At 39.4% G+C, this 21635-nt stretch overlaps 1 protein-coding gene across 1 annotated transcript in view; it reads left to right on the top strand.

Annotated features, from left to right (window-relative positions):
* Window positions 1–524: 524 nt before the first annotated feature.
* The window catches only part of LOC109399104 (uncharacterized), a 34383-nt gene continuing 13272 nt past the window's right edge, over window positions 525–21635 (top strand). Inside the window, exons 1-4 of the mRNA XM_029875212.2 lie at window positions 525–695; window positions 19277–19661; window positions 20662–21190; window positions 21257–21373. Of these exons, the coding sequence (XP_029731072.2) occupies window positions 19341–19661; window positions 20662–21190; window positions 21257–21373 (967 nt within the window). The 5' untranslated portion in view covers window positions 525–695; window positions 19277–19340. The remainder of the gene's footprint in view (window positions 696–19276; window positions 19662–20661; window positions 21191–21256; window positions 21374–21635) is intronic.

Raw genomic sequence — 21635 nt, 5'->3', positions numbered from 1 at the left:
CAGCCAACGGTAGCTATGGCTACCGCCATTAGTTACAATTACCAGATTCTTCTGGGATATTCTAGATCAGTCAAACTTCTCTGGAAACTTGGGCAATCATTATTAATGATTATTCTTGTTTTGTATAGTGCATACTTAAGATAGTTTTCAATGATTCCGAGAATGAACATTTGGCCCCATCTTTCCTAATAATCTGCCAATTCAAAAGTCTAACAGATTCATAAACATCTGCTATCAGTCTGTATCAACTGTACTGAACGAAACGTTGAATGTTATCAAAATTATTGCTCTTTACCGACAAATTTTACGCATGTGTCTGATATGAACCCCCGATGCAATCCTAACCACACCTTGCCTAAATCGTCTGGGATTCCATTCGGCATGTCCCGTCTAGCCCACAAACTGTAACACATACCTACCTATACCTGTACCTATCTATCCCCAGATATCTATTCCACCACCCGCCTCTCTCTGTCCCGTTTGTGATTATTGTTATGGTGATGTGTTAGTCCTCCTCGTCGAACGGGAATATACGGGGCGCGACTGTTCAGTACGCGCCGCAGTTCTGATTCAAACTCCGGGCCGTTAACAGTACCTAAACACGCTGTGAGTTGCTAGAACTCGCGGAGCGGGCGCGTGGTGCATCCATATCATACATTGCTGTGAGGAAGAACTTCAGGGATTTTGTAACAATTGTAAGTTGTGTTCAAACGATAAAAGTTTGAAATTAGATATTGTCAGTCGAACGTAGATTTTCCAAAGTGATATCGTTAAATTACTCTTACATAAGTTGCGATTTTCGAAGGGGAAAAATGAGTCAGGTGAATTTCGGTAACGAACGTGCGTGACTTTGCAACTGATATCGACGACTTGAATTTTATTCGGGGCAATTTCACCCGACTAATCTTATCAGCCCCAGCAGACAAGTCTCTACAACTACATGGTGTAATGTCATAAATTTGGATCGATGGTATCTGGTACCTGTGTGAACAGAACAGTGATTAAAAGTGCTATGAAATGCAGTGAAGGACGGTACTAATCTTGTGCTTAAAGTTGGGTGTAACCTTTATCGAAGTCAGAAAAAAATGAACATTTTTTTACAAAATCACCACTCATTTGTACGGACAGGAAGCAAGTGCTACAGTGTAATTGTGCCATGCAGGTGTTAATGAGTTTAAGTACGACCTGACTACAGCTTTACGTTCGACAACAGGAAGGAAGAAACACAGTGTAGAATTGTTTTAAAACAACAACCAAATAGTGCTAATAAGTTCAACCTTATGTGAATAATCGCGTTTAGTGGAATTGCAATGATCGTGTTCCAACTTCCTCTACAAATTTTAAGATCAAAAAATCTCTATTGAATTGCAAATTTAAAGTGATTTACACCAGACTGAAGTGGATTTGAAATTTTTGCAATCCTCAAACTTTTAAAAAAATAGAAAGCAGTTACTTGATGTGGAATTTTTCTTACATATCGTTGAAACTATGATGGTATTCTTTGGTGTTTACCCTACCACTAATAACACCCAACTTCTTCGAAAGAGTGTAATCAATTTTGTACCTTTTAATTCCGCTCTTTTTTGCTTATCATTTGACAGATACGCGTATTTCGACTACCACTTGTAACTTCCTCAGTGTTAATTATTACAACCCAAGTAACATTGTTAAGTCAAATAGACTGGAAGAGGTTCTTAGACCTATCATAAAATCAAAATAGAAGGTATTAGGTTTTATGGCGGTTTTTAAAACCTCTACAAGACTAATTGGTCATAAAAATGTTACTTGGGAAGTGGTAGTCGAAATACGCGTATCTTTCAAAGGATAAGCAAAAGAGGGCGGAATTAAAAAGTACAAAACTAATTACACTTATTCAAAGAAGGTATTCTGCTTAGAGGGTTCCAAAAGTCGGTACAAGACCCAACTTCTATGTGTCTGTCATATATGAAGGAGACAGAGATCTCTATTACTCTTTTAAGTAGACATCCAATCAACTATCCTTCCCATCCCCAGATGCTGCAAGGACGTGGCGAGAACAGTTCTCGACCGTTGTTGGAGGTCTGCATTCTTGTCTTAGAGTCAGTGATTAGTCCCAAATCTCTGTGCTTCGGTAATAAAAGACGAGAAGGAGGCAACCTCAGCAACCCTCATAGCAGCGGTCTAGGACTGTACCACCTACAAATTGGAGCGACTTTCTCAAAGCTAAATAGAAAGTGATAGATTTTTTACTATTTCAAGGATACCCAGTTCATTCAAAATGTCCTTTTGGGCGATATTCTTCGGTGTTTCGAACTTAATCCACAAGAACTGGTCCGTTTTGTACAGGAGGTATTATAACTGAAAATAAATTCATATTATTTTAAAAGTAATTGGAGGACATAGTATACTGCTGTTCTAGACTATCTTGAACATTCTGAAGTCCTGATTGTACCCAAGTAACATTCTGATTACCAATTAGTTTTGTAGAGGCATGAAACCAAATACATTTTATTTTGGTTTTATGACGGCTCTAAGAACTTCTTCTAGTCTATTTGACTAGAAAAATGTTACTTGGAATACAAGGTACACGTTATGTCTGAATAATCTGATAAGATCCATACATCTAAATCCAAGAATCAAAGATCAAATCCGAATCTTCAGCGATACTCTAGATCATTTAAAACATTCTGATTTTTAACCTTGATATCTACATTCGTAGCAATTTATCTAATATGTACACATGATTGAAGTTCTAGATTATCTAAAATATTCTGAAGTTTAGATTTCAGACCGAGATCTGCCATCCGAAAAAAAAACAAAAGAAAACACATTACAGCACCTTGTCCCGTGTAGGCGTGAGTCTAAAAATCTCGCCGAATACTTAAGGGAATTGAATTGTCAGGGCAAGATTTTGTCAAACATTCATGCTGTGATTCCTTCAGAGATTTCTTCAAAAGTTCCTGCTGTGATTCCTTCAGATTTTTTTTTCAGAAAAATTTCTTAGGATTTGTCCAGTAACTACAGGCTTCACATACGCTTCAGATTCCTGGAGAAATTCTTGCTGTGGATGCTCCAGGAATTCTGCTGGGATTTATTCAGGAATTTCTGGTGTAATCTTTCAGAAGCTCTCGTTGAGATTCCTCAGACATTCCTGCTGAAAATTCTTCAGAAATTTGTCCAACAATTCCTCTTGAAATTACTTCAGACATACCTACGTGATGATATTATCTAGAACTTCCTGCTGAGTTTGCTCCGGAAATTTCTCCAGGGAATCTACTTGACGTTCCTCCTGAGATTCTTCCAGTGGTACATCCTGACATTCCTTAAACGATCCCTTCAGCAATGTCTTTTCAAATTCCTTCGGAAGTTTCTTTGGAAATTACGCCGGCAATTTCAATTAACTCCAAAATTCCTTTTAAATATCTTTTGTCAAGTACCTTGAGCACTTTTTTAATATTTCTATAGGTAATTCCTATCCGAAGTCCAACGTCATCCATCTAGAAATGTCTTCGGTGATTCCTTTAGCAACTCCTTCGGTAATTATTTTGGAAATTCCTCTGTCAATGTCTTTGAGAATTCCTTTGGTAATTTATTTTATGACTCACCCGACAATGCTTCCGTTAGATCTTATGCTTATTTTCTAGGTGATTGGATATTTTTGGTTTATAAATTTGGCGGCATTTCCTTTGAAAATTTTCTCGGGAATTTCCTTGATGATTTTTGCAGCACTTAAACTTGATTTTTCAGCCATTTTTTTGTAATTTCTTGAAAAAAAAACTTTTAGAATTTCTTCTGCTGTTATCACAGCAAATTTCTTCAAAAACAGCTTTGTGAAATCCTGTTGGAATTTGGGAGTTCCAACAAAAATTACATTGGAAATGCTTGTGGCATTTATTATTATTTTTTATTTTCTTCGGTTTATTCCTTGGAAAATTCCACCGTCAATTTCTCAAATATATAATAATAATTATTTCTTCGAAAATTCTTTCAGCAATTTCTTTGGGAAGCCTTTTAGAAACTCTTTTAGAACTCCTCACGGATATTTTTTTATATTTTTAGAATATGCTTCGGCAATTCCTTCATAATTGCTCTGTGAATTCTTTTGTCCAATTCCTTTGTAAACTATTTCAGCAAATCCTTTCAGAATTTTTGCAAAAATTTCCAAGTGTTTTTATTCTATTTTTCTGTAATTCCTTCGGGATTTTATCGACAATTTCTCGGGTTTTCTACCGGTATTTTTTTGATCATTTTTTTTTTTGAAAATTCGTTAAATAGGGCAAGCTTACCCTTTTTCATTCAATGCCCTTATGTTCATCCTATTGCAAAATCAGGTGATTACCGAACCAATTGGATTCTTTCTTTCTTACATACTCACTCCTAACAAAAAAATACAAAAATACTGCCCATAACAAATAGCGCTTAATATCTTAGTTTTAAGTACAGAGAAAGAAAAAGCTAGATTCGCCAATGCCCATTTAGTATTTTTGTGCGGTATTGTAAATTTGACTTATTTTCTTCTATATGGGTAAAAATGTCAAACCGCTTTAACTTCCCAAGCAACACACAAGTTATAATAGAGTGACGACAGCGCAAGTTTTGGTTGTATAGAAGTTTATTTTACGTAATTATAACATTTTGTTGAAATAATGTAAACTTAACATCTATACAACCAAAACTTGCGCTGTCGCAACTTTTATATAACATGTGTGTTACTTGGGTTTATTCGTCGTGAGAAAATAACAAGTTTTATATCGTCATACCAAGTATCAATATATTGTTGATAAACGTTAAAAATTTCATTCAATTCGGTTCACTGACTTCCGAGATATGACAGTTCAAAAATTGGTAGTATTAATAATAGTGCTTTACGAGAACGGATATAGCTTCACGAAAGATTAATGAATCGAGCTCAAATTTAGAATAGAAGCATGAGTAAAAACATCAGATGGGTTCCGTTCCCCTAACTCTTCGGAGATTTTATTTGGAAATATTTTGGGAACATCCTTCGGGAATTCCTTCGCAATTTCATTAGGAATTCCCTTATCAATTCTTTTGAGCATTTTTTTTTTGAAAATTTCATCGAAAACTCCTCTGAAATTCCTTTTAATTTTATTCGGCTATTCCTTTGTGAATTCTTTCTGAAATTTCTTCTGAAAGTTATTTCTTCGGAAATTCTTTTTCTAAATTTCTATAACAATTGCCTTGGGAATACATGAAGCAATTTCTCAGGGAATTCTTTCGGCAATTTCCTTGGAGTCAATTTTCTTGGAAATTCCTTTGAAAGTTCAATCAGATAACATTTTTGAGGCTACAAGACTTCCTTTAGGAATTCATTCGGCAATTTTCTCAATAATTTAATCGGAATTTTTGGAATACCTTTGGTAAATAATTTAGGAATTTTATCTCAGACATTTTATTCAGTCAATTTTTTCCTTCGACAATTTCTTTGGGAATCTTTTAGGAAATTCCTTTAAAATGTGATAGCAAATATTATCGGCCACTTCGTTGAAATTTACCTAGAACGATGTACTCGGAAACACTCCTAAACACTGCCGAAGGAACTCTCGAACATCTCCGTGGGAACTCCAGAGAAGTACTTGTGGATTAACAATCCTACAGGAACAATTCCGGCAGAACACTCGAAAAGGAACACTATTATTTAGACTACTGGAGGCATACTGACAAAGTAAATCTTGGAGTAGATCTCAAAAAAAAACTTCTAATGAACATTTCCGCTAGAACTTACGAAGATATAGTTCAGACACGAATGCCACATAAGTGGTGAAGTGTCTTTAATAAATATTAATAATTAATAATAATTACGAAGATATGTTCCCAAAGAAACACTCCACGAAAACACTACCAAAGCAACCCATAGCATGGAATACACCCAGGGCCAGAAGTACTGTTGGGGAAATATTTCCAAAGGAACTTCTTAAGAAGCACTTTCAGAGGAACTCCTATAGAAACTCCTAGAAGCATTTCTGGATGAACACCTGGGAGGAACATACTATGAAGTATTACTGAAGAAATTCTCTACGAAGAGCTCCTGGAAAAAATCCTAGAAGAACACTTTTAGAAGAACTCCGGAAGTACTTTTGAAGAACCATTTCCGGATGAACACCTGGAACACTTAGACAGATTAATTAATCTCTGATAGAAATCTTAGGTGAAAATGTGGAGGAATTTTAGGTAGAGATCTTAGAGAATACCCAAGTGAATTTCCTGGAGGAATTTCAGGTGAAGTTTCGGCAGAAACCTCAAGTGGATTCCAGGTAGGGTTTCGCGCCACTTGGGCGGTGGCTTCTATATTCGTCTGTTTTCCACTATAACTCAGTCAATTTTGAACCAATTGACTTGAAATGTTGTACACGGGTAGATATTATAGTATTATACATATCTCACCACATTCCAAAATTTGTGTCAAATTTGACTGAGTTATAGTGGAAAACAGACGAATATAGAAGCCACCGCCCAAGTGGTGCGATTGCCTACAACTCCTGGAAGAATTGCAGGTGGAACTTCTAGAGGAAGTTCAGATGAAATTCCTGAATAAATCCCAGATGAAACTTCCGAGGAAATTCCAGGTAAAACCCATGGAAAAATCTTAGGAACTCTTGGAGGAATCTCAGGTAAAACTTCAGGCGAGATTCCAGATGGAACTTCTGGAGAAATGTTAGGTGGAATATAGAATTAAGCTTCTGGAGATATCTTAGGTGTAAGTCCTGGTGAAATACCAGTTTTTACTTCTAGAAAAGTGTAGGTGGTATTGCTGGAGAAACTAATTTCAAGAGGTACTTCTGAAAAAAAATCTAGGGAATACATAGAGAATACCCAAGTGGAACTCCTGAAGAAAGCCCAAGTGGTACAGAAAAAACTGGAGAAATTCTAGGTGAAATTCCTGGAGGCATCTCGGGATGCACTCCTACAAAATCTCCAGATAGAACTCGTACAGAGTTCAACATGCTACTGCAGGAGGAATTTCAGAGAGAAATCCTGGAAGAATTCCCGGTTGGAATCTCCAGATAACTCTTGTAAATACTAAATATTATGCACCACGAGATATCTTCAGTCATGAGCTGGTGGACGCGAACCAAATTTTACCTGGTTCTTGATCTTCTTCTTTTTGGCGTAATGTGCCAACTGAGACAAAACCAACTTCTCAGCTTAGTGTTCTATGAGCACTTCCACAGTAACTGAAAGCATCCTTTGTCAACGACCTTTTCGTAACACATCAAGAAGTTTCTTCATGGAGTTCCTCAGTTGACTTCTCCATAGGTTCATCCAGGAATTCCAGATGGAAACCCTCTAGGAATGCTCGCTGAGATCCCTGCAGGAGATCTTGGTGATTCCTACAAGGACTGGAAGTTCCCAGAAAATGCCTGCTAGGATTCCAATACAAACTCGTCATGTGGCTTCTGCAGAATTTCTCCCAAACATTTCTCTCCAGGAATTTCTCTGGGATTACCACTAGATTTTTTTGCTAGGAATCTACCAAGTACTTTTGATAGAATTACTCCAGCAAACCTGTAATTTCTCAATGCATTTTACCAGAAATTTATACAATTTTTTTCCACGAATTCCTTTCAATATTTTTGCAGGTTCCTTTGGGAATTTCTCCAACAATTCCTGGTAAGAACCTTTAGGAAATCTTGCTGGAATTCCTCGAACAAATGCTGCTGGACTTCCTCTAGGAGATCTAGGATGACTCCCAAAAGCGAAAACTGCAGAAAAACCGTTTGAAAATTATCTAGAAATCCCTGTAAGGATTCCTGGAAAAGAAAGAATCCTAGCAAAATTTTGTGAAGGTGTTCCTAGAGGAATCTATGGAGAAATCCCTAAAGATATGGTAAGATATGGTAACTTCTTGTGAAATTTCTGAAGGAATTCCAGAAGTATTTTCTAATTAAAATAATTTTAATGGAAATAAAAGTTAATGGCATGTCCTACTAGCGTGGTTCAAAAAATCGTTTTTCAGGTATCAGGTATCAGAAGGCCGGCTCCAGAGGCACGTTATCCTCCATTTGGGACATTTGTGCCATCGCCAAAATAACAGCCTATTTCATCATCTACCTGAGGGAAAAGGAAGGAAAAAGGATTTGGATGGGGATAGGGACAGGTAGGGAAATAGGAAAAATACCCTGGAAGAGGGTATTAACGCACAAGCGTACCACAATGGGTTCAAACAGCGCCCTGAAAAGGGCACTGTAATAACGCATAAAGCGAAAGAGAGCTTATAGCTCTTTACCACAGCGGGTTAAGAACAACAGAATGTCCTGAAGATTCAGGTTTCTGAAGTCAGTTTCACTTAATAAGTGTTTACCGAATACTCGGAAACGCAGTTGCGCGAAAACTGGACAGTTACATATCAAATGATACGAAGTTCCATAATCGGATTCACAGCTATCACAGGCAAATGAATCAGCTTGCTGAATATTCGCCATGTGATAGCTGAGTCGGCAGTGGCCAGTCAATGCTTTGACCAGCATGCTGCAATTCTGCTTAGACAGATTAGTTAGATACTTCGCCACCCGTAGAGATGGCTCAGCACTATACAATTTGGTTTGACGACATGACTCCAAACTATTCCAGTATTGTTTGTGCTGAGTGGCAGCCCAGATGTCAATCTGAAGCTTTACCCAACACTTGGATACCGGAATAGCTGGCTCAGGGCCAATGAAGTCATGTGATGCTCCAGTGCGAGCTAACTCATCAGCCAATTCATTTCCAGCGATGGAAGAATGGCCAGGTACCCATACAAGGTGAACAGCGTTTGCTGAATTCAGCTCCTCGATTTGAGTTCGACAAGCGATAACTATCTTCGACCTGGAGTTGGCCGAAGCAAGTGCTTTAATAGCAGCCTGGCTATCTGAACAGAAGTATATTACTTTGCCCATTACGTGCTGCTGAAGTGCTGATTGCACTCCGCACATAAGAGCAAAGATTTCGGCCTGAAAAACGGTGCAGTGTCTACCAAGTGAGTAAGACTGATACAGCCTTAGCTCACGAGAATAAACACCAGCACCTGCTCGACCTTCGAGAAGGGAGCCATCAGTGTAACATACGATGCCGTCTGAAATACTTCTTTCCAGATAACCAGATGTCCACTCTTCCCGGGAAGGGAATTTCGTGGAAAATGTCCTATATGGAAAATTACAAGCAATTGTAAGATCACTTGGAGCAAGGACAATTTTGTCCCAATTCACTAAAAGTGGAAACAACGAGGTGTGTGTTGATGTGCGGTTCACAGGAGTTTCCTCTAGTAGACCGAGTACCCGTAACCGGTAAGTGCAAGAAAGGGCTTCTTGTTTGAGATGAATGTGTAGTGGGGCAACGTCAAAGAGAACTTCGAGCGCTGCCGTAGGAGTTGAAGAGAACGCTCCAGACATCGCCATTAAGCACATCCTTTGGAGATGGCGTAATTTTGATTGGACCGTTCTCACTTCACCCTTTTGCCACCACACAAGACATCCATAAGCCAATATTGGCCGAACCACAGTTGTGAAGATCCATTTGATATACTTGGGTTTTAGACCCCAAGTTGTACCAAAAGTACGCCGGCATTGCCCGAAGGCCATACAAGCTTTCTTGATTCTGAACTCAATGTGAGGTGTCCAGGAAAGCTTGGAATCAAGAATGACTCCAACGAACTTTACCTGTTCAGTCACATCGATTTCAGAATCAAAGAGACGCAAAGGTCGAACGCCATTACGGTTTCGCCTTTCCGTGAAAAGAACAATAGATGTTTTACTCGGATTAACCGAAAGGCCATATTGGCGACACCAACCCTCAACTACCTGAAGGGCGTTTTGCATCAGGTCGAAAAGGGTGCTGATGCACATACCAACTAACAATGTTAGGTAGTCGTCGGCAAAACCATAAGTAGGAAAACCGCTATTATTGAGTTGCCTCAATAGCGTATCTGCTACGAGATTCCACAAAAGCGGTGATAAGACTCCCCCTTGGGGGCATCCACAGACACTCAATTTCAATTTGGAAATCCCTCAAGATATGGTAAGATATGGTAACTTCTTGTGAAATTTCTGAAGGAATTCCAGAAGTATTTTCTAATTAAAATAATTTTAATGGAAATAAAAGTTAATGGCATGTCCTACTAGCGTGGTTCAAAAAATCGTTTTTGCTCCACACCGATTATTCGATTTGTAACCAGATTCTATGCCTTCTTCCAAATTTTTAGCTCATTTAGTTGAAAATTGAGAGTGCACAAGCCCTTCAAAGTTTGTATGAGAATTACTATGGGAAAACTATGTTTTTCATTCAATCGATCATAGCATTTCCCCAAATGCCCTAGAGGCTTAGTTGACCTTTGGTACTCCTAGGCTACTCTATCAGCTACAACTTTGCCGAAGACCGCATTCAAATCGGATGCCTCATTAATTAGCTATCGATTTGTATCCAACTGGACAAACTTTAGCAATGATCCTCCAGCTTCCCAGCAGGCAACATTGCTGCATATGGCGCCAAAGATAGCACACTGAAATCATGGCTACTATGTTTCACTGCAAAATGCAGTGATGCCCGACGATTAGTTTAACCATCATGAGTAAAGATTTCAATTCTGGATAAAAATCGGTAGCTAATTAATGAGGCATGCGATTTGTATGCGGTCTTCGGCAAAGTTGTAGCTGATAGAATAGCCTAGAAGTACCAAGGGTCAACTAACGCTCTAGGGAATTTGGGAAAATACTACGGTCGATTGAATGAAAAACATCGTTTTCCCATAGTAATTCCCATATAAACTTTGAAGGGCTTGTGCAGTCTCAATTTTCAACCAAATGAACTCAAATTTTGGGAGAAGGCATAGAATCTGGTGACGAATCGAATAAGCGGTGTGGAGCAAAAACGATTTTTTGAACCACGCTAATGTCCTACCTCTGAGCAGGAAAAAAGCCTTTCAGAGGCGATAATTTAGTGAAAATAGTGTACTTCATCTACGCCATCCGATAAAAATCACCACTACGCAAACAATGATCTTGGTCAAACACCGTAGTTTTGCAAGGATTCAACATATAGTTAAATTTCAAAAAGTGTCCTCTGTGGGAAAATATGACTTTTTAATTTTTTGTTAATCATGTCACAAAAAAAATAAAGATACGTCTTTGATGTTTTGATATGTAACGCTGAATTTTTGAATAAAATACAAAAACACTTTGCACTTATTTGTATTTGTTGCACTTAAACATAGATCGGCCCTACCATCGTTGATTGATTGATTTGTCTTTATTTAAGAGACTTTCAGCCCTTGGCTGGTTCGTCTCTATAGCCCTTCCCTTCCATCATATTTAATTCAGTACCTTTCAAACAACAAAAAAAAGAAATTTCAAAACGATCAACTTGTTAAAAAATATCTTTTTTTTTTTGGTTCTGAACATTTTTGATTTTTTGGACAAGGTTCCTTATCTTAAAATTGGTTTACCAAATGACGAAATAAAGAAATACGGGTTAATTATTTTCGATGCATATATGATCATATTATTTTTTGAAAATTTTCTTCTATATTTGCATTTTTTTTTTCAGAATTTCATCTATTCCCTGCTAAGCGCATTTAAATTTATTTTTAAAACCTTATCCCGTTAGCAGATAGAGTGGAGTCTTTTCTATCTGTTACTGATAAAATATTTAATGAATAATTGGAAATGAGCCCTGGAAAAGCGGAAGAAGCAGAAATTCACAATGGCTATTATACTCTTTTCACATGTTGGTCTAGTAATAGTCGTTTAATAAATTTCTTCGTTAATATCGTCAAGATATGGTAATTAATCATAAATAGTTCTTTAACGATTCCTACAAATGTTACTTCTTAAAAAATCGAAGATTGAATTCCTGAAGCAATTTATTGATGATTTGGTGTCCAAGTCATCGCATATTGTATACCAACAGCAACGCAATGATGAATCGAAACTTCGGGCAACTCGTGTTTATGTCCTGTTGAGTAAACGAGCGAAGAAAGACCTAGAAGCATCATTTCGAAATCATAAGACTGCGATTGAAAAGTCACGTCTGTATGCTGAAGTTCACCTCCTAATATGGGCGTTATGGCTTCATACATAACTGATGAGACACTGAAGGGGTAATACACGAACTGGGCACTTTGAACCGATAACTTTTTCAAGTTCAATATCTATGAAGAATGACGTATAAACAGGCTTTGAAAGCACGAAATCCTTTGATCTTGTGACGGTGACTGGCGGCGATGATGGTCGATAATAGTTTACATAAGTTCGTGTGTCGTCTGACAAAGTTTTTAAAATTAAATTAAATTAACACTAGTTCAAACACAAAATGAAACGAAAATCGTGATTTTTATCAACGACCAAAATTGTTGATGCATGTTGATTTCGGGACCGTGTTTTACCTGAAAACCGAGTTCTACAGTTTTAAAAAAAATAAGGAATTTACTAAAATTCAAACATTTTGCGCTGTAGTCAACAAATTTTTCAAAATTTTTGTATGAAAAGAAAGCTGAATATAACATGTTTCGATCATCTGATCACAACTTTGGCGTCAGATTGATGGATGTCGAGATAATAATGAGTGTATGGGACGATCCCTTTAAATTTTAGCAAAATGTTTAGGTTGATTTGTATTTATTTTTTTCAATAAGAAAAAATAACAATTCAAAAATTCTATTTTAACGCATATTTGGAATGCATATAGGATGTTAACAAGTTCAGCCTAACCGGGGATCAACTTTGCTTAAAACTAGAACAAAAATCGGTTTCAAATCATCAACCTTGTGTATTCTTTTTTTTCATAAAAAAAAAAAGAAAAAAATAAATTAAATAATATTTTTTGTTTAAATTGATGTTTATGATATTGATAAGTAGTATTTATTCAAATACGTCTTCTCTCAGAAACTGCAAGCCTACTGAAATACCCAGGAAAAGAATTGATGAACCCATATTGTCTATGTCCGATATGTTCTGCTGCACAACAAGTTAATAAATATTTGATGGTAGACCGGCTCAAGGATCCTACCTACCGTAAACTGATTCCGGCTGGATGATTGATTCCATGTAAATAATTACATACCATTGTGGGTAGAGACCCCCCCCCCCTACACATCATAGCGATTCGCGGTCGACGTTTCGATTTACCTACTCTTCTGGATTTAGATCTATTATAGTCAACAATGTTTGCCGTTTATCAGGAGACTGAAATCGATATTGTGCTGTCCGATTGATTGTGTATTCCTCCGTACGCTGCGGCTGCTGAATGGTCACGGAATAGTCGCGTTATGGCGCCAAATTATTCGGTTTTGGTTCGGATTGTTCGCGCTGTTGTTTCAATGGAGTGTATGATAACGATCTCCAACAGATCGACTGGGATAACGAAGATTTCCACTTTGAAAGCCGGTGGGACACAATGCGCGTAATTGCAGTCACCTTCAGTGGGGAAATGTGTACCGGTACTTTAAGTGTTGGATATTTAATCACATGAAGTATTTGTACTTCCATTTGCTGCCGGTTGCACGCTTTTGGTGTTTGCAATGTGATTGAATGTACAGACAAATATTGATTTGAATTAGTGATAGCATTATTAAACAATGGATTGTGGTATAATGGCATAAAACGAATAGCAAGATTTTTATAAATTTTTGCTGTACTGTTTCAAAAATCCCACAGTTATTTTCAAAATATTTTCTCAAGCTGTCTTTAAGATATTCAAAAAAAAATCAGAAATTGTTAAAAGACACTACACCGTCTTCAACCAGAGGTTGCACAGACTGAACATTCACTAACATTAGGCAACGGACAACACGGAACACCCAGTGGACCAGTGGAGGATTTTTCGTTTGACGAAAAGTTTCCTCCGGCTGGAGCGGGAATCGAACCCTCACTCCGTGGCACTCACAACACGCCTAAACGACTGACGCCGCAAACCGCACGGCCACGAAGCCCACCATGCATCCTACTAAATTTACATCATTTTTTTATTCTATTTTCTAATGTTATTCTATTTTTTACTCTTTTTTTAATTTTATCCTACTTAAATCTACTTTTGCTCATTTTTGGTGAAGTCGATGCCAGACCCCCTTCCCCCTTCCTCCCTTGTAGACTTTCTTCAATTTGTACAGCGAGTATTTTTACTCTTCAACCACTTAACCTAATATGCACCTCTTTTGTCCACTTACACGCTAAAACAGCTCAGCACAAAAGTGCATAAATTCCAAAAAAAAAATCACAAAATCAGCTCCTGAGTCTACAAAATCATGAAATTCACAAAAAAAAAATTACGGCGATCTAGCTAGGTTTACTAGTGAACTTGGTAAACAAAAATATATCGCATCTAGAAAAGTGTAAGAGCTGTTTTTGTGAATGTGTAACTGTTACACCTTTTTGGTGTAGTCTCGAAATTATGCACTTATGAGTAGGGCTTACACACTTTAGGTGCGAAGCTTGGCAAAGTGCTTGGCAGCTGCACTCACACCCTGTACAGCGCCTAAATGTATTTCATTATAATTCCACTATATCGAACAGGTTGCCTTTGCGCTGCTGTCCCTTTTCTACCCTGTCCATGGTGGAATGACGAGCGCGAGGATGTTGATATGTGGCTCTTGTTCCTTTTCCAGTCCGATTGCGGGTCCATTATGAGTTGCCTTTAGTCGATATCCAAGTTTCCGGGACCGTAAGAGCATATGCTCAGAAAAGGGTCAGGTGAGGTGTCAGTCACTCTCGGGGGAAAGTGCAACTGACGAAAAATGGCAAGCGCCCGAGGCTGGGGTCGAACCCATGACGACAATCCACTTACGAAGTGAACGTTTGACCACAGACTGCACCACGGGTCCGGCAGGGTTTTTTTTCATTTCGTTTATTTGTAAGGCTCAAGCGCTTTGAAGCATAGCGGAGCCGAAATCGATAAATTTATAAAAATAGAATCAATAACTTAATACAAATAAAAGAAAAAAAAAACCCGGCAGGGTTGTTGCATTAGAAATTTAAATTATTTTGTAGTCATTCCAGGACTCAGGAATTTCATGAGAATTGTTTGATGGAATTGGAGAAGCAATTTTTGAAGATATCGCTGGAAAGTTTTTAGCAGAATTTCTTCATTCTTAGAAAATCTGCAATACAGAAATCTCTGATAGATTTCAAACAGATGTTGCGAACCAAGAAAATGTAATAATGATGGTAACTATTGGGAGGATTCATGAGGCGTTTCAGGGGGGGGGGGCAAGAGGTTTCAAAGGGTAACAGCAGGTCTTAGGGGTGTTTAAGGAGGTATCAAGGGGTCTCAGTGGATTCCAGGGGTCTCAGGAGCGTTTCTTTAGTTCTACGGGACGATTCAGGGGGTACCAAAAGATCTCAGAGTCATTTCAAGGAGGTTCCAGGGAGTTCCAGGGGGGTCGCATGGTCGGCTCAGGTAGTTTTAAGGGATATAAGGTGGCTCCATGAAGTCTCAGGGGCGCTTATTTGGTACTAGGGGCGCGTTTCAGGGGTTCCACGGGACGTCAGAGCTCAGAGGTGCTTCAAGTCGTCTCAGAGGGTTTCTTGGAAGTTCCAGATAGTCTCAAGGGCGTTTCAGGGGGTCTCAGGGGCGATTCAGCGGTTTTTTCCCTGTTCGGGGCATAACCACTGCGACCAATATTTGATCTATTGTGGTATAGCCCGTTTCCTTTGTATAGTACATGTCGTATTACTTTATCACAATTGAGAATTTATAAAGTATTCAGTTTTGTTACAGTAGTCATTTTGAACTCGGCTGCATGCACTCAACGTATAATGCGAGCCTAGAGGTCCTGGCAGGCAGAGATGGCATAGATACACTGATAAACAGCTCTGCGTACACATCTTCAATAAAATGTGCGCAGCTTTGTTTTGCTACGAATGTGAACCGGCAACAAACACACATCGCGCAGCCGTAAAACTTTGCGTGAGAGTGCGAATGTGTAAGTTGCCACACCAGCTGCGTAAGATGTCGCAGAGCTCAAACTTCTTCTGCGTGAGCTTCGCTCATTTCTAGGAATGTGCTACACATCTGCGCTGTCTGAGCTGTAAGTTGAATGCTCTCAACAGTACAGAGTAGCGCAGCGCTGCGGTGTGAGCTGTGTGTTGGACTGTACTTTCTCTTGCTTTCCTGCGCTCACCGTCGTGTGCGACGCGGCAACGATGCCGAGCGCGTGCAGTCGGACCACACAGAAGATTATTCTTTACACGCACTCTTTCTCATCTGACAGGCTGTGTGTATTGTGTATTTTTTTATCTTCTCACTTAGAACTCTGAGGAGCATGCCATCTCTGCTGGCAGGGGTGAAACCTCTCCAGAACCGCTTCTGGGAACTCTCGCTAAGGTTACTTATCAAGTGTGGAGTGAGCAACACACGCGTTATTGAAAACTTCGAAGAAATGCTCAGTTTGAACACTCAGTCAAAATTCATGAGAATCTATCTGTTCCACATGTCGTCTGACATAAGCCTACCAAGTTATAACCCTCCAGAAAAATCCTGGAATGCAAAATAAACGATTTATTTAATTCGTGTTTGTGTAAAAACTTCCATAGTATCGAATGGAGCTGGTTTGGCTCACCGCACAGCCCTAAAAATTTGAATATCTTCGAGTTACCCCGATATCCCCATTTTCTTTGAAATTTCACATACATCTTCGCTCGGAGTGCAACGCAATAGATAAGAGCAGGACGAAGTCTACAGCAAATTGCCGATATTATAGAAGTTGTAACATAAATACGAGTTAAATAAGTCATTTATTTTGCACGCCAATCGGAAATAAATGATGGTTTTCTCAGAAAAGTGTGTGTGAGAGAGAGTGGGGTGAAACGAGCTCAAAACACTGATTTCCAGCATCGTGCGGCGAATGACACCCTCTTTATCTAAAACTATAGAGATTTTTACAGTTCGTATCAAAAATTCATTCAAATCGGTCCACTCCGAGTAGAGATATTGAATTTATTCGCGTTTTATACCTACTTTTTCCCACTGTGGGATGATTTCCAACATGCCCGCAGACCATTTCTTCATCTTTTCGGATAGCCTTAGTTCGATTGAGGCACTTCGGTCGATGAAACCTGTAAAGCATGCATCTTACTTTCTTACAAAAATAAGAGAGCAGATGTATGCATTGGTCGAAAGATCATACAAGATTACCTTTGTGTGGGTCCCCTCACATTGCCCAATTTATGGCAATGAGAAGGCGGACTCTCTCGCAAAGGTGGGCGCACAGGAAGGTGAAATCTATGATAGAAGAATTTCACACGATGAATTTTTCCATTTAGTTCGTCAGAGTTCTCTTCAAAGTTGGCAACCTGATTGGCGAGATGGCCAACTGGGACGGTGGTTACATTCTATTATTCCTAATGTTTCTTTGCGAGCGTGGCATTACGGTTTGGATGTCGGTCGAGACTTCATACGTGTGATGTCTAGACTTATGTCCATTACTCGCTAGGCGTGTATTTGCATAGAATAAATCTTGCGCTCGACAATCTTTGCACTATGTGCGGTTCCGGTTATGATGACATCGACCACGTAGTTTGGCAATGCCCGGATAATGACGCCTCCAGAGCGCTACTATTGGATAACCTTGAGGCCCAAGGTAGACAACCCTTTGTTACAGTAAGAGATGTGTTGAGAACCCGCGATCTAATCTATATGCGGTCCATTTATGAGTTTCTTCGCATGTGTTGTATAAAGGTATAATCTTCTGTTTTTTTTTTTTTTTGTTCAGTTTTTTTTCTTTATGTTTTGTCTTTTTTGTGTTATAAGTTCCTGGCCATCCGGCAGACGAAAACCCGTGACAAGCCCATGCCAACACCAGAGGCGACGCCAAAAGCCAAGATACCTCCCGGATGTGCTACAGATAACCCTGAAACCTTATCCTCACTATACCTTTTCTTAAAATTTTGTGACCCGCTAACCTTGAGCAGCCACGAGTACCCTGGCCTCCTCCCAGTACTAACCTTGAGTACCTAAGAAAGTCAGAAAATTATATGTAACTGAATACAAATAATGAATTGCGGCTCCGTAAAGCTTCACACGCGATTGAGCCATGAATAAATGAACTAGACAAAAAAAAACTCAATCACAAGAAAGGATTCTGATTGATAGGTTCCAATCAAAAACGGATTCCTTAACGAAAAAGTTAAGAAATGATACCGATATTAACCATGCATCGGGGTCCCAATCCTTCCTGCATCAAAGCAGAGAACAACGACTAAAAGATTAGGAAAAGTAACCCATTTTTCCTTGTTTCAAGATCCATCTCGGTCAGCACCAAACCAAGAGCTATCACTTTCATCAAGGTATGAAATGTAACAAGGACCAAAGATTTTCCTTTAAATACTAAAATATGATGTTCCATAGTTGGAAGCAGTTAGGACTAGGGTTCGGTTTGGTAGATCTTTCGCCACCACGCAACCCAAAAAGGTTATCAGCACGGGTCGCCTTACACCTTGGATTGGGGTTACCTGTTCGGTGGACTTTTACCCCTGGGACAGGTGGTCCGTAGTGCTATTCTAAGGCGGCAGCTACACGGGCATTCAGGGGGTTTCAGGTAGTACCAGAAGATCTCAAAGGTGTTTTAAGAGGGTTCCACGGGGCATCAGGGGGTACCAAGAGGTCTCAGAGGCGTTTAAGTGGGTCTGAAGGGGTTCCAGGGGTTCTCAGGAGTGCTTCAAGTGCATCTCAAGCGATCTGGAGCTCTCATGGAAGTTTCAGGGGCACTCACCGGGTCTCTGGAGCGCTTCAAGGAGTCTCAGGAACGTTCCAAGGGCGTCTAGAGGTCTCAACGGGTTCCACGGGGTTCCATGTGATCTCTGTTGCGCTTCAGAGGATCGCAGGGAGCACCTAGAGGTCTTAGAGGCGCTTCACGGGATCTCAGGAGGCTCCAGGGGGTTTCAGTATGAATCCAAGTGGTTTCTGAGGCGTTTCAGGAGGACTATTAACAAAATCTATTATCAGTGAAGTTTTCAGCAGATTTTCCCAGGGATATTTTTGCAGAGTTTTTTAAATAATATTTAAAATAATTTTTGGAATTGGAGAATGCCCGAAAGAAGCAATTTGAGAATTCTGAAAAGTATTCTTAAATTTGTTAGAAATTTCTGCTGAAGTTTTGACAATAATATCATTTAGAAATGTCATTGGATTTTTTTTTAAAGTTTGTACATGTCAGAAAAACTAATTTGTTGTAGAAGTTTTTAAAACTGAAAAAATACATGTCTAATAACGCATTTAAAAATGGCTAACACTTGACCCTCCTCTTAATACATTTTTAATAATATGACTCTTCTATTATTTAATCACATACATACATATTTTTACTCCACAGAACCCCCACGCCACAATTCCCATGATCAGTTCGAGCTAAAACAGCCACCAAAATAAGCACAAAAATGACAAAGGGTGATCCCCTGCTAGTCCGCTACAAGGACTCCGTCTACGACTTGTCCGACTTTGCCCACAAACATCCCGGAGGGCTGAACACCCTCAAAGGGCTGCACCAGCAGGACATGCAGGAACGGTTCGAAAAGGCACCGGGCCACTCGGATGCCGCTAAATACCTTATGAAGGAGTACAAAGTCTGTGATAAGAACAATAACGCGTTAATCAGTAATGGCAAAGTGAACGGGTACGTGAATGGGGTCAAAAATGGAATGAACGGAACGAAACAGGCCAATGGAGCTATTCCTCAGACCACAGATGACAGCATGGAGGTGAGTGAATAGAAGTATCTTTTCAAGTTGGATATTCTTCAATATTTCATTAAATTTGTAGTTTTGAAGAAGATTTTCCATTTTCATAATGAAGATATTTGTTGCATTTAAGGCGAAACTGGATCCATTTCCTCACTTTTTGGTTTTTGATTTTTCATAAAATAACTAAGCAATATTTTCAAAATCTGTTTTCGTACACATGTAGTGTATGGATCAAGGTATCTCCTGATTTTTTTTCCAGGTGGAAAATGTTTTTCGTTTTTGTAGAAACTATTTTTAAACAAAATTTTACAAAAAAATGGTTTCTGTAAAAACGAAAAACTTTTTCCACCTAGAAAAAAAAATCAGAAGATACCTTGATCCATACTCTACATTTGTACGAAAACCGATTTTGAAAATATTGCTTCGTTATAAAAAATCGTTATAAAAAATCAAAAACCAAAAAAATAAGGAAATGCTTCCAGTTTCGCCTTAAGAATTTTTTTTAAACTATACCTTCTACCTATAGCAGATTTTTATGCAACTCAGTTTCATATTTTTTGTTTATTCATTTTGGTGACACCTTACTTTACATTTGTTGGCGACAAGGGTAAGGTGATAAGAAATTTTGATTATTTTTTTCCTAAAGGCAACAAAGTATCTTTCGAGAAAATATTCAAACACGTGAGACAAATCTGATATTCCCACATTCAGTACCAGTACGTCATAAACGGAACAGAGTCACCGCATGTCTACTTTTTCACGATCAATCAATAGCCAGAGCCGTTAGAAAAACTGCTGGCTTATCTTATCACAACGCACACCACTACTAACTGGTCGATTCGGTTATGCAAATAGATAACCGAATCCACAAGTGGATTGTGCAAGGTGACACATTATTCAAGCGTTCCCCATCGGCTTGTTGTATCACCTGTCGATAAGAAATGAATTCCTGGTATTACAGCTCATGTACCTAATGTACGGGTAAATTTTCATTTCAAAACTGTTTATCCCCTTCCAGCACCTCGTAGACTGGACCAAACCGATGCTGGTACAGATACCAACCCTTAGGCAGAACTACGTCGAATGGGTGAACAAACCGGTTGACCGAGAACTGCGCCTGTTCGGACCCGCCTTGTTGGAGAACCTCACCAAGACGCCCTGGTGGTTGGTACCCGCCTTTTGGATCCCCGCCATCTGCTACATCATCCACTTGGGCGTGAGATACAACCTACCAAAGCGGCCCGAAGACCTAACCCTCGGGGACCACCTCTCACCGACCGTGTTCGGTTGCTTAGCTTTCGGCGTGTTCATCTGGACCCTGCTGGAGTACTCGCTGCACCGGTGGGTGTTTCACCTGGACCCGAAGGATAACCGATTCCTTCACGTGTTCCATTTCCTGTTGCACGGCCTCCACCACAAGGTCCCCTTCGATCCGTATCGGTTGGTGTTCCCGCCAGTTCCGGCAGTGCTACTGGCCACGTTCTTCTATCAACCGGTACGGTTGCTACTTCCCTACCCGCAGCTGATGTTGGCCGGTGGATTGATAGGTATGCGTTGATCGATGAGATTGGTTCTTTCGAGTTTGATTACAATTTGTTCTATTTTTGGACCAGGATACCTCGCGTACGATATGATTCATTACTACATTCATTACGGAAGCCCGAATGGAGGGCACTTGTACCATATGAAGCGATATCACTATCAGCATCACTTTGTGCATCATGATCTAGGTAAGTTGACTAATGGTATTCCACCAGTCAAGCCTTAACCTTTTGAGGCCTATTTTTTCAAGCCCTAGGGGTAGGTGGGGCAAAATGCACCCTGCATGTTCGCTGTAAATTTGCAAATATTAAACACAAATTGTTCGATTACAGGTTCGTCATCTTAAGTCTAATTGATTAACAGTTTTCTGATTCGACTGCGATAGAATTTGACCTTTAACCTTTCAGAACGCGCGCCATCAAGCAACCGAAACTGCACCGCGCTCGCGCT

The sequence above is a fragment of the Aedes albopictus genome, chromosome 3, assembly GCF_035046485.1.
Source record: "Aedes albopictus strain Foshan chromosome 3, AalbF5, whole genome shotgun sequence".
Taxonomy (NCBI): Eukaryota; Metazoa; Arthropoda; class Insecta; order Diptera; family Culicidae; genus Aedes; species Aedes albopictus.
Note: the sequence above shows the minus strand (reverse complement) of the source record. Positions and strands in the feature narration are given on the sequence as shown.